Raw genomic sequence first — 14,020 nt, 5'->3', positions numbered from 1 at the left:
CTACAGCCAAATGCCCCTCACTCCTCTAAACAGAAATGTTACTGCTGAATATAGTACATTTCCCTGACATCACTGCACCTCAGTGCATAGAAGTAAAAATAAACTGAAAATATGATGCCATGTAAATCTGTGGAGCTACATGTAAAATGTATCCACAGCCACCACAAATGTTCTGGACTGGGTGTGTATATGTTCAACGTGAAGTCACTGGTGCCTTCGGTTCAGCTTTATGTAAAGGAATCACGCGAACTTTTAGAGGACTGTGTTTCAAATCAGAGACATGAAACAACCGGCACTAGAACGAAGTTGGTTTGCTGAGCCCCAAATATCCCCAAATATCTTTTTGCATGGGTTGAAGTTAATAAACCAGAAAAAGTACCCACACAACACCTAAAATTAAGAAATTAGAACATTAAGATAGTCTCCAAACACAACATATAAATTCATTTGATTAAACTCCCTCTTTCTATTTAACAGGTGTACTTCGTGAAGAGCTAGATTCCAGATTTAACCCGTCCCTTAACATCAGCATCGAGGAGCCTACAGAGATACAATAAATTGGGGAAGGGATAGAAAAGGTGGCCACGGCCCCATCATTCTCTAGTCTGTTTTAGCAAACTCAGAGCAAATGTGAATGCTACAGTCTTTTGATATAAAACTTTAAACAGAAAAGACATCATGGAACCTATGATTTCTAAGCCTGTGTCAATGAGATCCTAAGCTCTCTCAATAATATCAAGATATTATCATGAGGTTTTCACTAATGTTACTTTTTTCCCTCAATTTTCAATCGCTTATTTTTCCATATTTTTTTCTCAAATAGAATTGTTCTTACAAAATGGTAATTTTTTTCCTGAAAACAATTTATTAAATTGATAGTATACATCACAATCCAGTGACATAAAGCATTTCTAGGAAAAGAAAGTGTTACAAAGTAAACGACAAGAGGGTGTTGCAATCCCAACACACTGTTGCAATCTGCAATGTAAACATCTGTTAAAAAAAACTGCTTATGTGAAACCTGGTTCCCATTGTCAAACCAACATTACAAGTAGGTTAAGAAGATGCACAACCCTATCTAGTCTGTTTTGAAAAGATACTCTTCAAACACTCAGTGAAGGCAGGCAGTGAGTAAGAACGCACAGGTGAGGGTGGTGAGCGATGAGCGAAATGGGAACAAAACTGGGCGTGGGTGATACTTGAGAACAAGAAAGCCTACCGGCTGCACAATCAGCTCGGCCCGCATCAGGCAATCTGCGCAGTTCTGCAGAAGCTCCTGGATGGTGTTCTGGTTCTGCTGCCTGGACATCGTTCCCGTTTGACTAATGAGACAAACACAAAGAAGCAGGTGTGAATTTTTTCCCAATTCTGAAACAATTTCAAACTTTCAGAAAGTTGCAAAAATGAGAAAAAAACACTCCTGTAGTCTCCCCTCAGCCCAAATTCCCCAACTGTTAACAATCTGCACAGTCGCCTTTATCCCCTTCTCTGTATGTAAATGTATACATTATTTCTTAACTATTTGAAAGTAATCATGGCCCTTTAACCAAAATATTTCAGCATGTATTCCCTAAGAATAAAGACATTCAATTATATAACAGTATAATTCTCAAATCAGAACACTTAAAATGGATTGAATACTAGCTTCTACTCTATGGAACTTTTTCAAATTTTATTTATTAGCCCAGTAATGACTTTCGCACCAAGTTCTTTTTCCAGGCCCAAGATCCAATCCAGAAATACTCTCTGAGCTGCAAAAACGTAGTTCTAGCAGCTTACCTATCACACCTCTTGCTTCACCCAACCACAGCACCCAGCCCCCAAGTCCCTGGGGTAAGACCTCACAGCATAAAGGTGTTCCTGGCCAGTCTGGCTAAGGAAAATAGTAGGAGAAAGAACAAAGCTTATTTCACAGAAATATTTTTTGCAATCACACTGAAAGAAAATAATGGTAAAGAAACAATGGTGCCAAGGAAGTGATGGAAATTTAAATATCTTTATTGCAAAAACAAGCCACTTTTCCTTTTAAGATGATCCTAGAATATTTTTCTCTACAATAATGCTCATCCACATGTACATTTCAAAGGAAACCCTTTTCTAGAAGACATATGACAGAAACCTTAAAACAACACTAGTGTTTAAGAATACTGTAGATGTTCCGTATTTTAAAGAAAACAATTACAGGAATTTAATTTGCTCCAGATATAAGTAAAAAGAGCAAGGTATAATAATATAGTCTTACTTTTTAATTTGCCAGGATACGTTATGCCACAGCACAGCCTACTACAGCTAGTTTAAGAGAGATTTAAAGCATACTAAAACATTGTGTAATGATGGGGGAAAGGCCTGACCAATGGGCTACAAGAAGCCTGAGTCCTTTGTGGGACCCCAGAGCCACCTAGCCCTTGGGCTAGGTCCCCTGCAGATAAAACTGAAAGATGCCTATTTGATGTACCAATGCCTGTTTGATATACCCATCTCTGTCTGTCTGTCTCTCCTCTTGGTGTGTGTGTGTGTACGTACGTGTCTGTGTCAGGGTGGGTGGGGTAGGTATGTGTTTAAAGAAAGAATTTACTGTTTTAAAAAAAAGTATTTGAAAAACACAGGCTATCCTATGCACAGATGGGCTGAAATCACAAGAAAGCAGGGAACTTCTCCCACTATACCTGATTCTGCGTCATTTCACATTGGGAAGCATTCACTGACTCTTTCTCTCTGCAACCTATTTATGGTCCCTCCATGCATGTGAGCCTCCCCAACAAGCCAGCACTAGCTGAACCTATGTGGTGAAGAGCCAAGCTCTCCCTGGAAACCACTCCCGGGTGATGACTTGGTTCCTCCAGGCAGGCCCAGGCAACAGCTGCCTGCACCGCCCACCTGTGAAAACCAGGCCTCCACGCCCCTCGGGAAGGCAGCCAGTCTTCCTTCCCCGCAGAACTCCCCAGGAGATCTGGCACCCTAATCGTCCTGCTGAGACACAAACAGGACTGCAGCAGTTGTCTAAACTCGCGCAGAATTCCAACGGACTCAGAACACTTTCCAACATGTACTTATTATACAATAGAGGAAACTCAAGACACACACAAAAATTCAGAAATACAGAAACCTCATTTAGAACCACAGTATGGAGAAGGGATTAGGAAAGTCCTCTGTAATTAAATTTATTTTCTTCTATTGAAGAGGGATAGATCACCTTTCTTCTGAAATATTTAGTAATTCTGCTCAGCTATTTGATTCAGAGGGTAATTCCCATAAATACCAGTCCCCAGGATATGCTCTATTTTCCCGTGTAAAATGCGCAATTTTGCCCAAATTTTTGAGAAATAGGGATGTGCATCATACGTGGTTATAAAAATCCCGTGTATAATGCACATAAAATCGTAGATATGCATTATACATGGCAAAATATGGTAAGTAGAAGGGCTATCTCCTAGCAATGTCAAGTCCAAGTTTCTCAAATGATTTAATAATACGTGCTACTGTAAAAACGATCACACACGGAGCCATCAGGCCGAGGCAGAGAGGGGAACCTGAGTGAGCAGTATATGAGAATTCTCCAGTATCTTTGCAACTTTTATATAAATTTAAAATTATTCCAAAATAAAAATGTATTTTAAAAAACAGGCCAAAATCAGCTGTGAATGAATATACCAGTGTATATACGTCTTTTCAAGATCAGACTATTCCTTTGACAACAAAAGAAAAACCTCACCAGCTTCTTTTTACCCAACTTCTAGAGTAGTTACAGGACACTTAGAAATTAATTGTACCCAGGAAAAAGAAAGATGAGGCAATTAAACGTTGGCTTAAAGAGTGGACTTTCCATGGGTTTTTTTGGGAGGGCAGGGTAGTTCCCTCCTACTTTCAGAAAACATTCACACTTCCAGAGACTGCGGTTGACATCTCTTTTAAGATCTTATGTGCTTCCCCTTACCTTTGTACATTTGAACTTTAAAAAAAAGGAAAACAAAACAAAACAGGGAACTTCATATGCTGTTAATACTAAAAAGAATTCTCCATGCTTTACTAAAGGACTTGCATATGTTTATCATACATGCCCTTGATATCCACTAAAACCCTATGGGTTTTGCTAGACATTTTAGTAAACAGATTAACAACTATGTAGGAAAGAGGAATTTATAAAAGTCTAATCCCTTTAAGGATCAAAAAATGGAAAGTTAAAGTGTCAGAACAATTTAATGAAGAATCTTTGGTATTGCTATTTGTCTATAGGGAAGTATGATCCAATTCATCAAATTTCATCTTATACATAACTTTTCAGTAAGTGTCTGGTCCAGTAAGCAAGATCTACCTCTCCTGTCTTTCATCTGTAAGAATCTCACTTCTGCCCAAGTGTGGCTAAGGACCCCCTTTGGAAGCAGACCTCGGTGAAAAAGGGAACCTTCTGAAGAACTCAGTCCATCAAAGTGAGATGGAGGGAGGGAGACTCAGGCCCTGAGGCTTAATGACTGGAGAAAAGAAAATCCACCTTTACATTTCAGTCTGCCATCTCAGCCCAGTGAAGAATCCACACAAAACTGGCCGTACTCCAACCCAGAAGGAAGTGCGGGTAGAAAGGACTTTGACCCAGTGGGTTGGCCTAGCGTCCAACACTCAACACTGCGCAGAGCTGGATTCTTCAGTGTGACAGCCAGCAGAGCTTGCTGCAGGGAACACATGTACTTTTTTGAAGTTGTGCGTCACCGAAAAATTTTTAAGTCAAATCCTATTTTTTACTGACCACATAACAATTTCAGATCTTTGTTTTAATCTTAGTAGTTTTCTAGACCTCAGTTTTCCATCTGTTGGGCTAGTGGTATCTAAGATTTCTCTAGCTTATGCTTTCTGTAACTATTTTTATAAAATACCAAATGCATTTCTTTGAAAATAATACAAAAATCTATGTTGTATCTAATGGTAATAAGTTGCCACTTTAATTCATATTGTGAGTGCACTTTGGGAAAATGCAAAATCCTCTCATGTGTGAAAAAAATTTTTACATAAATTTTATTGAATAAGTATATAAGGATTTAAAACTCCCCTAGCCTCAACGAAATTTTCAATACTGGTACATGTTGGTGTTAGGCACACAGCAATTTTAAACTAATTTAGAATTCAACCAGTAAGCTCAGTTTTTAAATACCATTTCAGTGTCTTGGAAGATGAAAGATGTCATGTTAAAAGAAAAGAAAAAGAAAAATTAATTTGGACTAAATCTATAAGAAACTATTGACTTCCAAACTAAAATTAGTAGTTGTCCTTGAATAAAAAAGTTTATACAAGTTTTTAACCTTTCAGAAATTCTGTTTTATCTTCAATCTCACAAAGACAAGTGATTCATACTGCAAAGAACTTGCCTGCACAAACTCTTTTAAAGTTCCTTCTAAAACTTGTTTAAACAAGTAGTGTTTCTCATAGCTTGCTCAAAGATCCCTTCATCAGTGGCTAAAAGAAAAACACGTTCTGGATTTAAATCCAAGGATGGAGCCCATGAATGTGTGAACAATATTATAAAGCTTTGTATGTTTTACTTTACCACCCCTGATAACACTCTTTTCTTAAAAAGGATTCTAAAATTGACTGGCTTAAGGCATTGGTTTAATACTTGTTGCTAAGAATCTTATAACTGAAAAAAAAACAATTATTTTGAAGAAAGGCAAGCAGTATTACAAGGTAAAAATATTTTAAAATAATAATAGTTACTCTCTTGACCTGGCTGGTGTGGCTCACTGGATTGAGTGGCAGCGTGTGAACCAAGGGGTTCCCAGTTGGATTTACAGTCAGGGCACAGGCCTGGGTTGCGGGCTACATCCCCAATAAGGGGCACTAGAGAGGCAACCACACATTGGTGTTTCTCCCCCTTTCTTTCTCCCTCCCTTCCCCTCTCTCTAAAAATAAATAAAATATTTAAAAAAACAATACTCAATCTCCTTGTTTTATAAAAGTAATTTTATAATAATCTATTCTGTTCATTAGACCATTGGCCTGTATCACCTAACTCCACATTTCTTCTGTGTATATGCTCTCTGTCCCATTGGATTTCTTCTTCCTTCTTTCCCTTCCTCCATCTCCATCTCTGTCTGTCCCCCTCTCCCTCCCTCTATCTTTATCTCCATCTATATCTCGTCTTTCTTTTGTTCATTCATCAACATAGGGTCCCATACATGTGCCAGAAATGGTGTCTTATGTCTTTTTGTATCCAGGTTCAAGAAACAGTGTCCTTGGAAAAGCTAAATAAATTATTTGTTGAAAAATGTGATAATTATGTAATGCATTAATATTGATCTTAAAACCAATTTGCTTAGCTCTTTATAATTTTCAAAGCATTTCACATATTATTTGTTTCTTTAAAGAATCTTAAATAAAAAGGAAAAATGTTATGCCTGTAAAAAAATATTTCTACTTCTTTATTTAAGGACAATACCCTAGTTCCAAAGTGCACTAAACACTCTGCCATTCTCCAGAAGTCGCAGAGCAAACGCTGCCTCCTCTACTGAGCTTTCCCACACACACCTCTGCCCTCCTTCTGCCAGTTATTTACACAGCTGTCTTCCCCACTGCTGGGGACTGAAGTCCCACATTTTAGTCCCACACCTTCAACTCCTGAATGCACCTAACAACACAGAGTTTGCACACAGAAGGTACTTAATGCATGCGTGTTTAGTTTCGTAAAGGAGCAAAAAAAAGAAGTCAAAAGACTGATTTATATAAAAAAGACCCCAATTTCCAAAGCTCAATTAGGTAGCACATCTATTCAACCCAATAGTGAGCAAAAGAGGGTAAGACTTTTCCCCTATAACCTTTTTAAAGAGGGTCTCCTCTGATCCTTCATTTTGTCCCCACCCAGGAGCTTTGGAATGAGGACTATAATAAAAGTCCCATTTCCTTTCCATGTTTATTATTTTCTCACTGTTTTTGATAGATAGGGTGGAGGGAGTGGGAAGGAGGCTTGGTCACACATTATTACCTTCAAAAAGGGTAGGGCAGACTTGAGAGGACACTCCCTGCTCAGACACTTCCGACTGTGCAGTCTGTGACACAGAGCAAGCTAGACTCACTGTGCCTGGGGTTTCTGCACCTGCAACATGGAGGCATACCCACCTCCTGCAGGTGCCCCAACTCTTGAGCCACTAATGTCCACCCAGCCAAAATAAAATCCTCACTGCAAGCTAGCTCTTGTGTGGGGGCTGCAACTGCTGCTATGGCGTGGTTCTCAGATTTCATTTCTAATTTTTGGCCCAGTTCATAATTTTAAGGATATCCAGCAGCAAACAGCAGGTGGACTGAGAAGGGGGGAGAGAGAGAAAGAGAGAAATGGATTAAGTATTAAGCACAAGACATTGCAGAGGTTCCTAAAATTACCCACAAGGCCTGGAAACAGTTTAAGACAATTCGAAGAGAGTGATATGTTTTAACAACATGAAAGGAACTTATTGAAGGGATAAGAAAATTCAGAAAAAGAGGTGCTCCTTTCCTTTAATAAGCAGGAATGATACATGAATAGTTGATCCTTACAAATTCAATGTCAAAATAGGGCTTTATATTTTGAATTACTTCTCTATATGAAAACTTACCCTCATTCTGAGATCTTAAAAAAATTACTTACAAGTTATCTGATTATCCATCAAGAAGTCAACTCCTTAAGTTTTTTTTCAAGTGCCAGATGAAGCAAGGGATATTATTGTTTGCATGTCAAAAGTTTTAATTCCAAGCAAAAACTTAGACCTCTTGCTAACCTGTGGTCACTTTCATGAAATGTAGATTTCACATTCGTGAGGTCTTTGAAGGTCCTGGACCCTTCCAGCCCACGGTGTAAATTACCAGGCTGCTCTGGCATTTTACAGGACATTGCTTCCCATGAGTCCTACTGACTCTTAGGGTCTGTGGGCCGATGACATCAACATCAGAACCACACCTGACCATTTTCCCACGAGTGTAAGAGGGAGAAAGAGAAAGACAAAGGGTGGGGCAGTGCCCCAGCCCGATGCCTGCAGACTGAAGAAGCACCCCTCTAGAACTGCCTTTTCTGGAAAGACTGGTTAGCAGAGAACTGAGTTGGACTCTTCAAGTCACACCCAAGCCCTCCTTTTGCTCCACCCAAAAAAGTCAGCATTGAGGCATTAGGGGCATCAGCAGTTTTTCTTCTTTCCCAAGACATTTCAGTCACCAGAACATCCATGAATTATGCTCATATTCAGAGAAAAAATTAACTGCTGTTGAAAGCTGTTTTGCAGATCTGACCAACGATTAGTTGGCTTGGTGAGGCATCACACTGTTTTCCTAAGCAGACAGAAACTCCGCAGAACATTAATGAAAGAACACAATGGCGATGAGATACACAGCTTACAGGAATGCAACAACTTCAAAAGTAAAAACTCAGAAGAGCTTACAAACAGAAACACAAATGCTCATCACTACAGAACGATTGTTTTCTTGAGTCATTGTGGTATACTGAATTCAAATGTAGCTCAATCACTGTGTGACCAAGGTCAATCCATTTAACTACTTGAACTCAGTTTTCCATCTGTAAAATGGGAAGTTTGTCATGAGGCCTGAGATAAGTACACAACATACCTGGCACATCATAGAAGTGTTTGCCAGGTGATGGTAACTATTATTAACCACTGATCTGATATTTTTGTAAAATATCTAACTTACTGAAACTTAATAACCATGTAAATATTCTCTGCCGCATACTAAGCTAAACTGAATCTTACTTGGCAATCATTTCCCAGAAAAAAAGGTTAGAAAGTGGACTCTATAAGTCACCCCATTCTCAGCATGTTTTCTCAGACTCTCCCGTGCTTCTCACTTCCAGTCTTAGCTGAAACCGCCTCTCCACCTAGTGATGTCTACTTTCCTGACCACTGCTGCCAAACTTGGCTGGGAGACTTTCATCACCTCTCTCCTTCAACGGCCTAACTGCTTCCTTATGCCAACTCTCTCCTGCAGGCTCCACCCACTCCATGCCACCCTGCACACTGTGACCACAGACACAGGCCAAAAGCTCACTTATGACCATCTCATTTCTTTCAATGCAGGAGACTTTCATCAGCTCCGCTGAAAACCTGGAGTGGCTCCCCTCTGCCTATCTAAATTCAGGCTCTGGGCCCTCCTCCTCAGATCTTCCCCAATTACAGTAAATGCTCAGAAAGGACATCACCCCATAGACCTTGGCTTTACTCCTGGTTTTCCACCTCTTCGCCTGTTCTAAGCTCTCCTCTCCCCCTGGAATGCTCTCAGCCCACCCACCTTTACCAGCTGAAATTAATACTCCAAAGTCAAACTGAACGCCACTTTCTTTATAAAATCTTGCTAAGATGTTATCTTATCTCCTTATGAAGGCTCTGAGTTATACCCTTCCGGTCCATTATCCTTTCACATTATAGTACTACGTATCTATTTTCCTTTAAACAGTATGTGTGCTCCTTTCAAGGAGCCTTCGTATTTTCACCTTTGAAACTCCCCGACACCAACACACAACAGACGCTCTGTAAATATTTGCTGAATGAACCAAGAAATGGAATTGAGATACTTTCATTGTATAAGTACAGAACTGTCCAGTCTAATACACAAGAAACACTCTCTAAAGGCACAAGATAGCAGGAGAGCACAGAGAAGGGGCCTTGGGTTGAGTCAACTCAGCCAAGAGTGGACTGGGGTTTGGGGCAAGTCTTCATCTCGTTGCCTCTACAGTGGAAAAATAAGGATTCTGTATCCTTTGCAGTCCCTCTGACTCTGATTCAGTGCAAATGGACCTGTTTAATCTCATGAAGAAATTTCATAAAATGAATACTTTTATTTTAAAAGACAGTTTAAAATAAACTTAAAATATATATCAAATAGTGATCACATGCATTTTGATTTTGAAATCATAAGTTCTAGAGAAAAGTAATAATATTATAACTATGTATTTCTCAAGCGAATTGATTTGGCTTTTAATCCTATAAAATCACACTTTGATCAGCAGAGACTTTGTCATTTGGCCACCAAACTTCACTACAGATTTGTTATTTCTTTGAATTATAGGAATAAAACTGGAGTAAGTCTACCTTAATTGAAAACAATATTAATATAATATCCTATACCAGAAAAATCCAAAGTTTGTATTTTCAAAAATATACCTATGTTATCAAGCATATAATATTACCAAACTTCAAAATATTAGGTACAACAGAGAAGTTAAATAAAGTAGATACAAATTCCATCCAGCCTAAAATAAAGACACAAAAGAGGTGAGGGAAGAAGGGAGAACTTGAAGTTAGATATAATACTGTCCTAAACATTGACAAGTGTTATTAATGTAAAGCACAACTCAAAAATGTTTCAAAGTCACTTTAAAAGAAAAAATAAGAATTGAGCTCTCCACACACTCAAATTAGTTTACTAAGGAAGGGCTAAATGCAAACACCAACTCTTTCAAAAATCACCAATCTAATACAACCGTTAAAATAGCAATTTTTTAAATAAAGGAATTTAAATTCAATCATTAGTTTTCATGACGGTTTTGTGTTTTCAAAACACCTTTATTTGGAAACACGTTTGGTCAGAAAAGCACTTATAAATTTTTAATAGTCATTCATTCAGCAGGGGCAGTGGGGTCACAGGGGGCACCCTACTTGCACAAAAGGCATGCTGTGAACACAGATCCCTCCCCTCCAAACCACAAAGCCTCCAGGAAAACATGTGCGGGCACATGGCCTGTCTCTTCCATCAGTTGCCACTATTTTAAAACGCAGAATTAGCATTTGTGGGCAATTTTGTATTATGCTAATTCTTCAGTTCCACAAGGATTTGTAGCAGCGGGGCTGGGCTGGGGAACCTCCAGGACCTGATCCTGAAGGAACCACCCACCAGGAGCTGACTCCCAGTCCCGCAGCCTGACGCCTGGCTGCTCGACCTGATCAACAGGAGCCCGCAAAAACCGTCCTTCTGCATATTAGGTCTGTTTGCCCTTCTCAAAGGCGTAAAAACTTTACAGGTTTATAAACAGCCTTTAGGCTGGAAACACAGAACACGAGAAATGACACTATACTACTGTGAGAAAACATCGAGGCTCCCCAAAATTTAATGTTTCAGTGAAGAATCCTAACGAACCCCATACCTTTATACAGTTCATTAGCCAATATATTAACTACCAATTTCTTCTACAAGAAGCCAAAGGAGCCCTGGCTGGCGTAGCTCAGTGGATTGAGCACAGGCCTGAGAACCAGAGGATCGCGGTTGGATTCCCAGTCAGGGCACATGACTGGGTTGCAAGCCAACTCCCAGGAGGGGACGCATGAAAGGCAACCATACCTTGATGTTTCTCTCCCTCTCTCCTTCCCCTCCAAAGATAAATAAATAAATAAAATCTTTAAAAAAAATACAAGAAGCCAAAGGAGTTTAATTTCCATTAACAGTACTGTTTATTGTCAATTTTATAAATAGGGACTCGAGGATGGCAGAGGCATATTTAAAAACAAAACAAAACAAAAAAACTTGGTTCCTAAATGCCGCAAAAAAAAGAATTGAGTTGGCTTTAAATCTTTAAATCTGTAAATACTAAAAATGTGCTTTCCAAATTCTGGAAGACAAGGAGGGAAAGGTAAATTTTCAGATTTAAATAGCTGGCCGAGTTTTAAAACAATCTTAAAAACCAAAGCAAAAACCGGAAAAAGTTTCTTCCCATTCTCCCTATTGTTTGGCACTTTTTTCCTGGAAATTCCAGGTGCATTTTGTTCGGAAAAAAAGAGCTCAGATCAACACGACTCTTCACTAACTCACAGTTCGCACAATAAATTACCAAGATTCTCCGGGAAAAATAAGTAACTAAATAAATAAATCTAAGCAGAAAACAGGCTGCAACTCGAACAGTCCCCGCCTTCAAAACTGCTGGCCAAACAAAACCCCCCTGGAGTGTATTCAGTTTGCTCCTCCCCAGCCTGAGGCCACAAAGCGGGATAAAATTTGTTCCCGAAACCAGGCGCCTTTTCCGAAAGCTTTACCAGGGGTGAGCTCGCGAGGTAAAGGTTTGCAGGAGTCCGGGAAGGTGCGGCGTGCAAATTCTCCCGGCTCACAAGGCCATCCAGAGCCCAGTACCACCCAGTAAATGTGCGTTCATTATTTTCCTCCACCCACTTAAGTAATTCCCTCAGTCGGGTTCCTCCGTGACGCCGAGAAATAGACCCGGTCTTCCCAGTGGGCCTCTCCGAGGTACCTTGGACTAGGCTAACCCTCAACCTCGCGGGCGGGCAAAGGTGGGACGCGGCGCCCTCCCTCGGCTGCTAAAGATGCAGGACCCTGCGCCGTGAGCCGCGACCGAGACAACGAGATCGCTCCTCAGGTGCTTCACCAAGAGGGAGACAAAGGACTAAAACACTGGCCACGGATGCGCTCACCGGTGGGGGCCACCGCGTGGCTGACCGAGGGGGCCAGCGCCTACCCGCGGAGCTGCGACCCAAGGGCCAGGTGGCCGCCCTCACCCGGGAGCTCCGTTTGAATAGCGGAGGAGGTCGAGGCGGGGACTCTGCGCCTCCCGGACGGGCAATCCGCACACGAAAGCCGTAGGGCTGCCGATGTGGTCTCCGGGTGACCAGGAATTTGTGATGGGTCAGTAGACACAGCTGAGCCCCGAGTCCGACCCTGGCCACCGAAGAGTTCTGACCCCTCATTCCTTTGCTATTTCACTTCACTTACAGTTAAGAGAGGCTGGGTTTTGTCGTAGCAGACCCGCCCGCCTCACCTCCCCACCTGCCCCCAGGGACAAAGGGGATGCCAGCGCGCGCTGGCCCTTCAAGGGACAGTCCTGGACGCAGCCGAGACCCCTACAGCCCGGCCCACCGCGCCCTGGCCGAACCCCTCGTTGGGTGGTCTCTCGGTCAGGGACAAAGGCTGGACGGACTCCCCGCTCGCCCACACCCACACGGGTCTGCGCAGCGCAACAGGCGTCCGGTCACCTGGGTCCTGCCCCCGCGCGAACAGGAAATGCTTTCATGACCTCGGGCGAACAGACGTTCCTCTTTCTGGACCCGGGTGTCCCAGTACGTCTTGGGAGAACTGTCCCACTTTTTCCCAACAGGTTGGGATTGATTCTGCTAAGAGAGAGTGGAAACCCGCCCCCCCCCCGCCCCAGCCCGCCCTCGGAGCCCCGCACAGTCCGCGCGCTCAGACACCCACCCGTAGCCGTCCGAGTTCTGGTCGTAGACCGCGTAGCGCCGGGAGTAGTAGGTCCTGCTGGTGCCCCCGCCACCGCCGCCTCCCCCGCCGCCGCCGCCGCCGCCGCCGCCGTAGGTCATCTCGTAGCGCAGGTCAGGGCCGGACTCTGCGCGGGTCATGCGGCCCAGCGTGTTGATCCGCGGGTGGGATCCTCCGTTGCAGCTCATGTTGGCGGTCACTCAGAGAGCCACGCAGCGCCAAGACATAAGAGAGAGTGGCCGCCTCGGAGAGAGCGGAGGGCTTCAAAGGAAAGGCCAAAACGCAGAGACGAGAGCCGGGAAGCGAAGGCGTCTCGAGGAAGCCCCTCTGCACCCGCGCCGTTCCGGCCGCTGCGGGCACGGTGCGGCGGGCGGGAAACCGACGCTGGCGACGACCAAGGGCGGGGAGCCGGAGCGCGAGGGAGAGCTGTGGCTCGGAGGGCGGCGAGGGTGCACAGGAGCTGGGTCTCGGCTGGGTGTTGGTGTTGTCGGTCGGTGGGGCGCGAGTCTCCTCCCCGCTGGCTCCGGGCGCCGAGCCACACCTGGCCGGTTTATTTCCAGGGCGGGGTGCGGCCGCCGCCCCTCCCCCGTCTCCGCTGGTGTCCGGACGCGCCGCGGCCGCCCCTCCCCACCTGCCGCCCCGCAGCTCCGCCTTGCGCCGCCGAGGCCTGAGTAACACCGGGAGGGGCGGGGTCCACCAGGCCCCGAAAGCCCGGGGCGCTCCTCTGCGGGGAAGGACGGGCGATTTGAGGGGCGCTGCGCTCTGCGCTCCGCCCTCCGACCGCAGGGGTTGGAAAGTGCGGCCCCGACTTTCGAAGATTGTACGGTCCCTGAGACGGAAATAA

At 43.3% G+C, this 14,020-nt stretch overlaps 1 protein-coding gene across 3 annotated transcripts in view; it reads right to left on the bottom strand.

The window, feature by feature from the left end:
- DSP (desmoplakin) overlaps window positions 1-13,700 on the bottom strand; it is a 41,889-nt gene extending 28,189 nt beyond the window's left edge. For 2 of the 3 annotated variants that reach the window (XM_037045375.1, XM_037045376.1), the window contains exons 1-2: window positions 13,159-13,479; window positions 1,220-1,322 (exon numbers count right to left, since the gene is read on the bottom strand). In XM_037045375.1, coding sequence (XP_036901270.1) covers window positions 1,220-1,322; window positions 13,159-13,364 — 309 coding nt within the window. In that variant the 5' untranslated portion in view covers window positions 13,365-13,479. Of the gene's footprint in view, window positions 1-1,219; window positions 1,323-13,158 lie in introns of all 3 variants that reach the window. The other variant, XM_037045377.1, reaches the window with a different exon arrangement.
- Window positions 13,701-14,020: the final 320 nt, after the last annotated feature.

This window comes from Sturnira hondurensis, unplaced genomic scaffold (assembly GCF_014824575.4).
Source record: "Sturnira hondurensis isolate 20B ecotype Veracruz unplaced genomic scaffold, ASM1482457v3 Scaffold0004271, whole genome shotgun sequence".
Classification (NCBI taxonomy): domain Eukaryota; kingdom Metazoa; phylum Chordata; class Mammalia; order Chiroptera; family Phyllostomidae; genus Sturnira; species Sturnira hondurensis.
The sequence above is the reverse complement of the archived record's forward strand: the minus strand, read 5'-3'. Positions and strand labels throughout refer to the sequence as shown.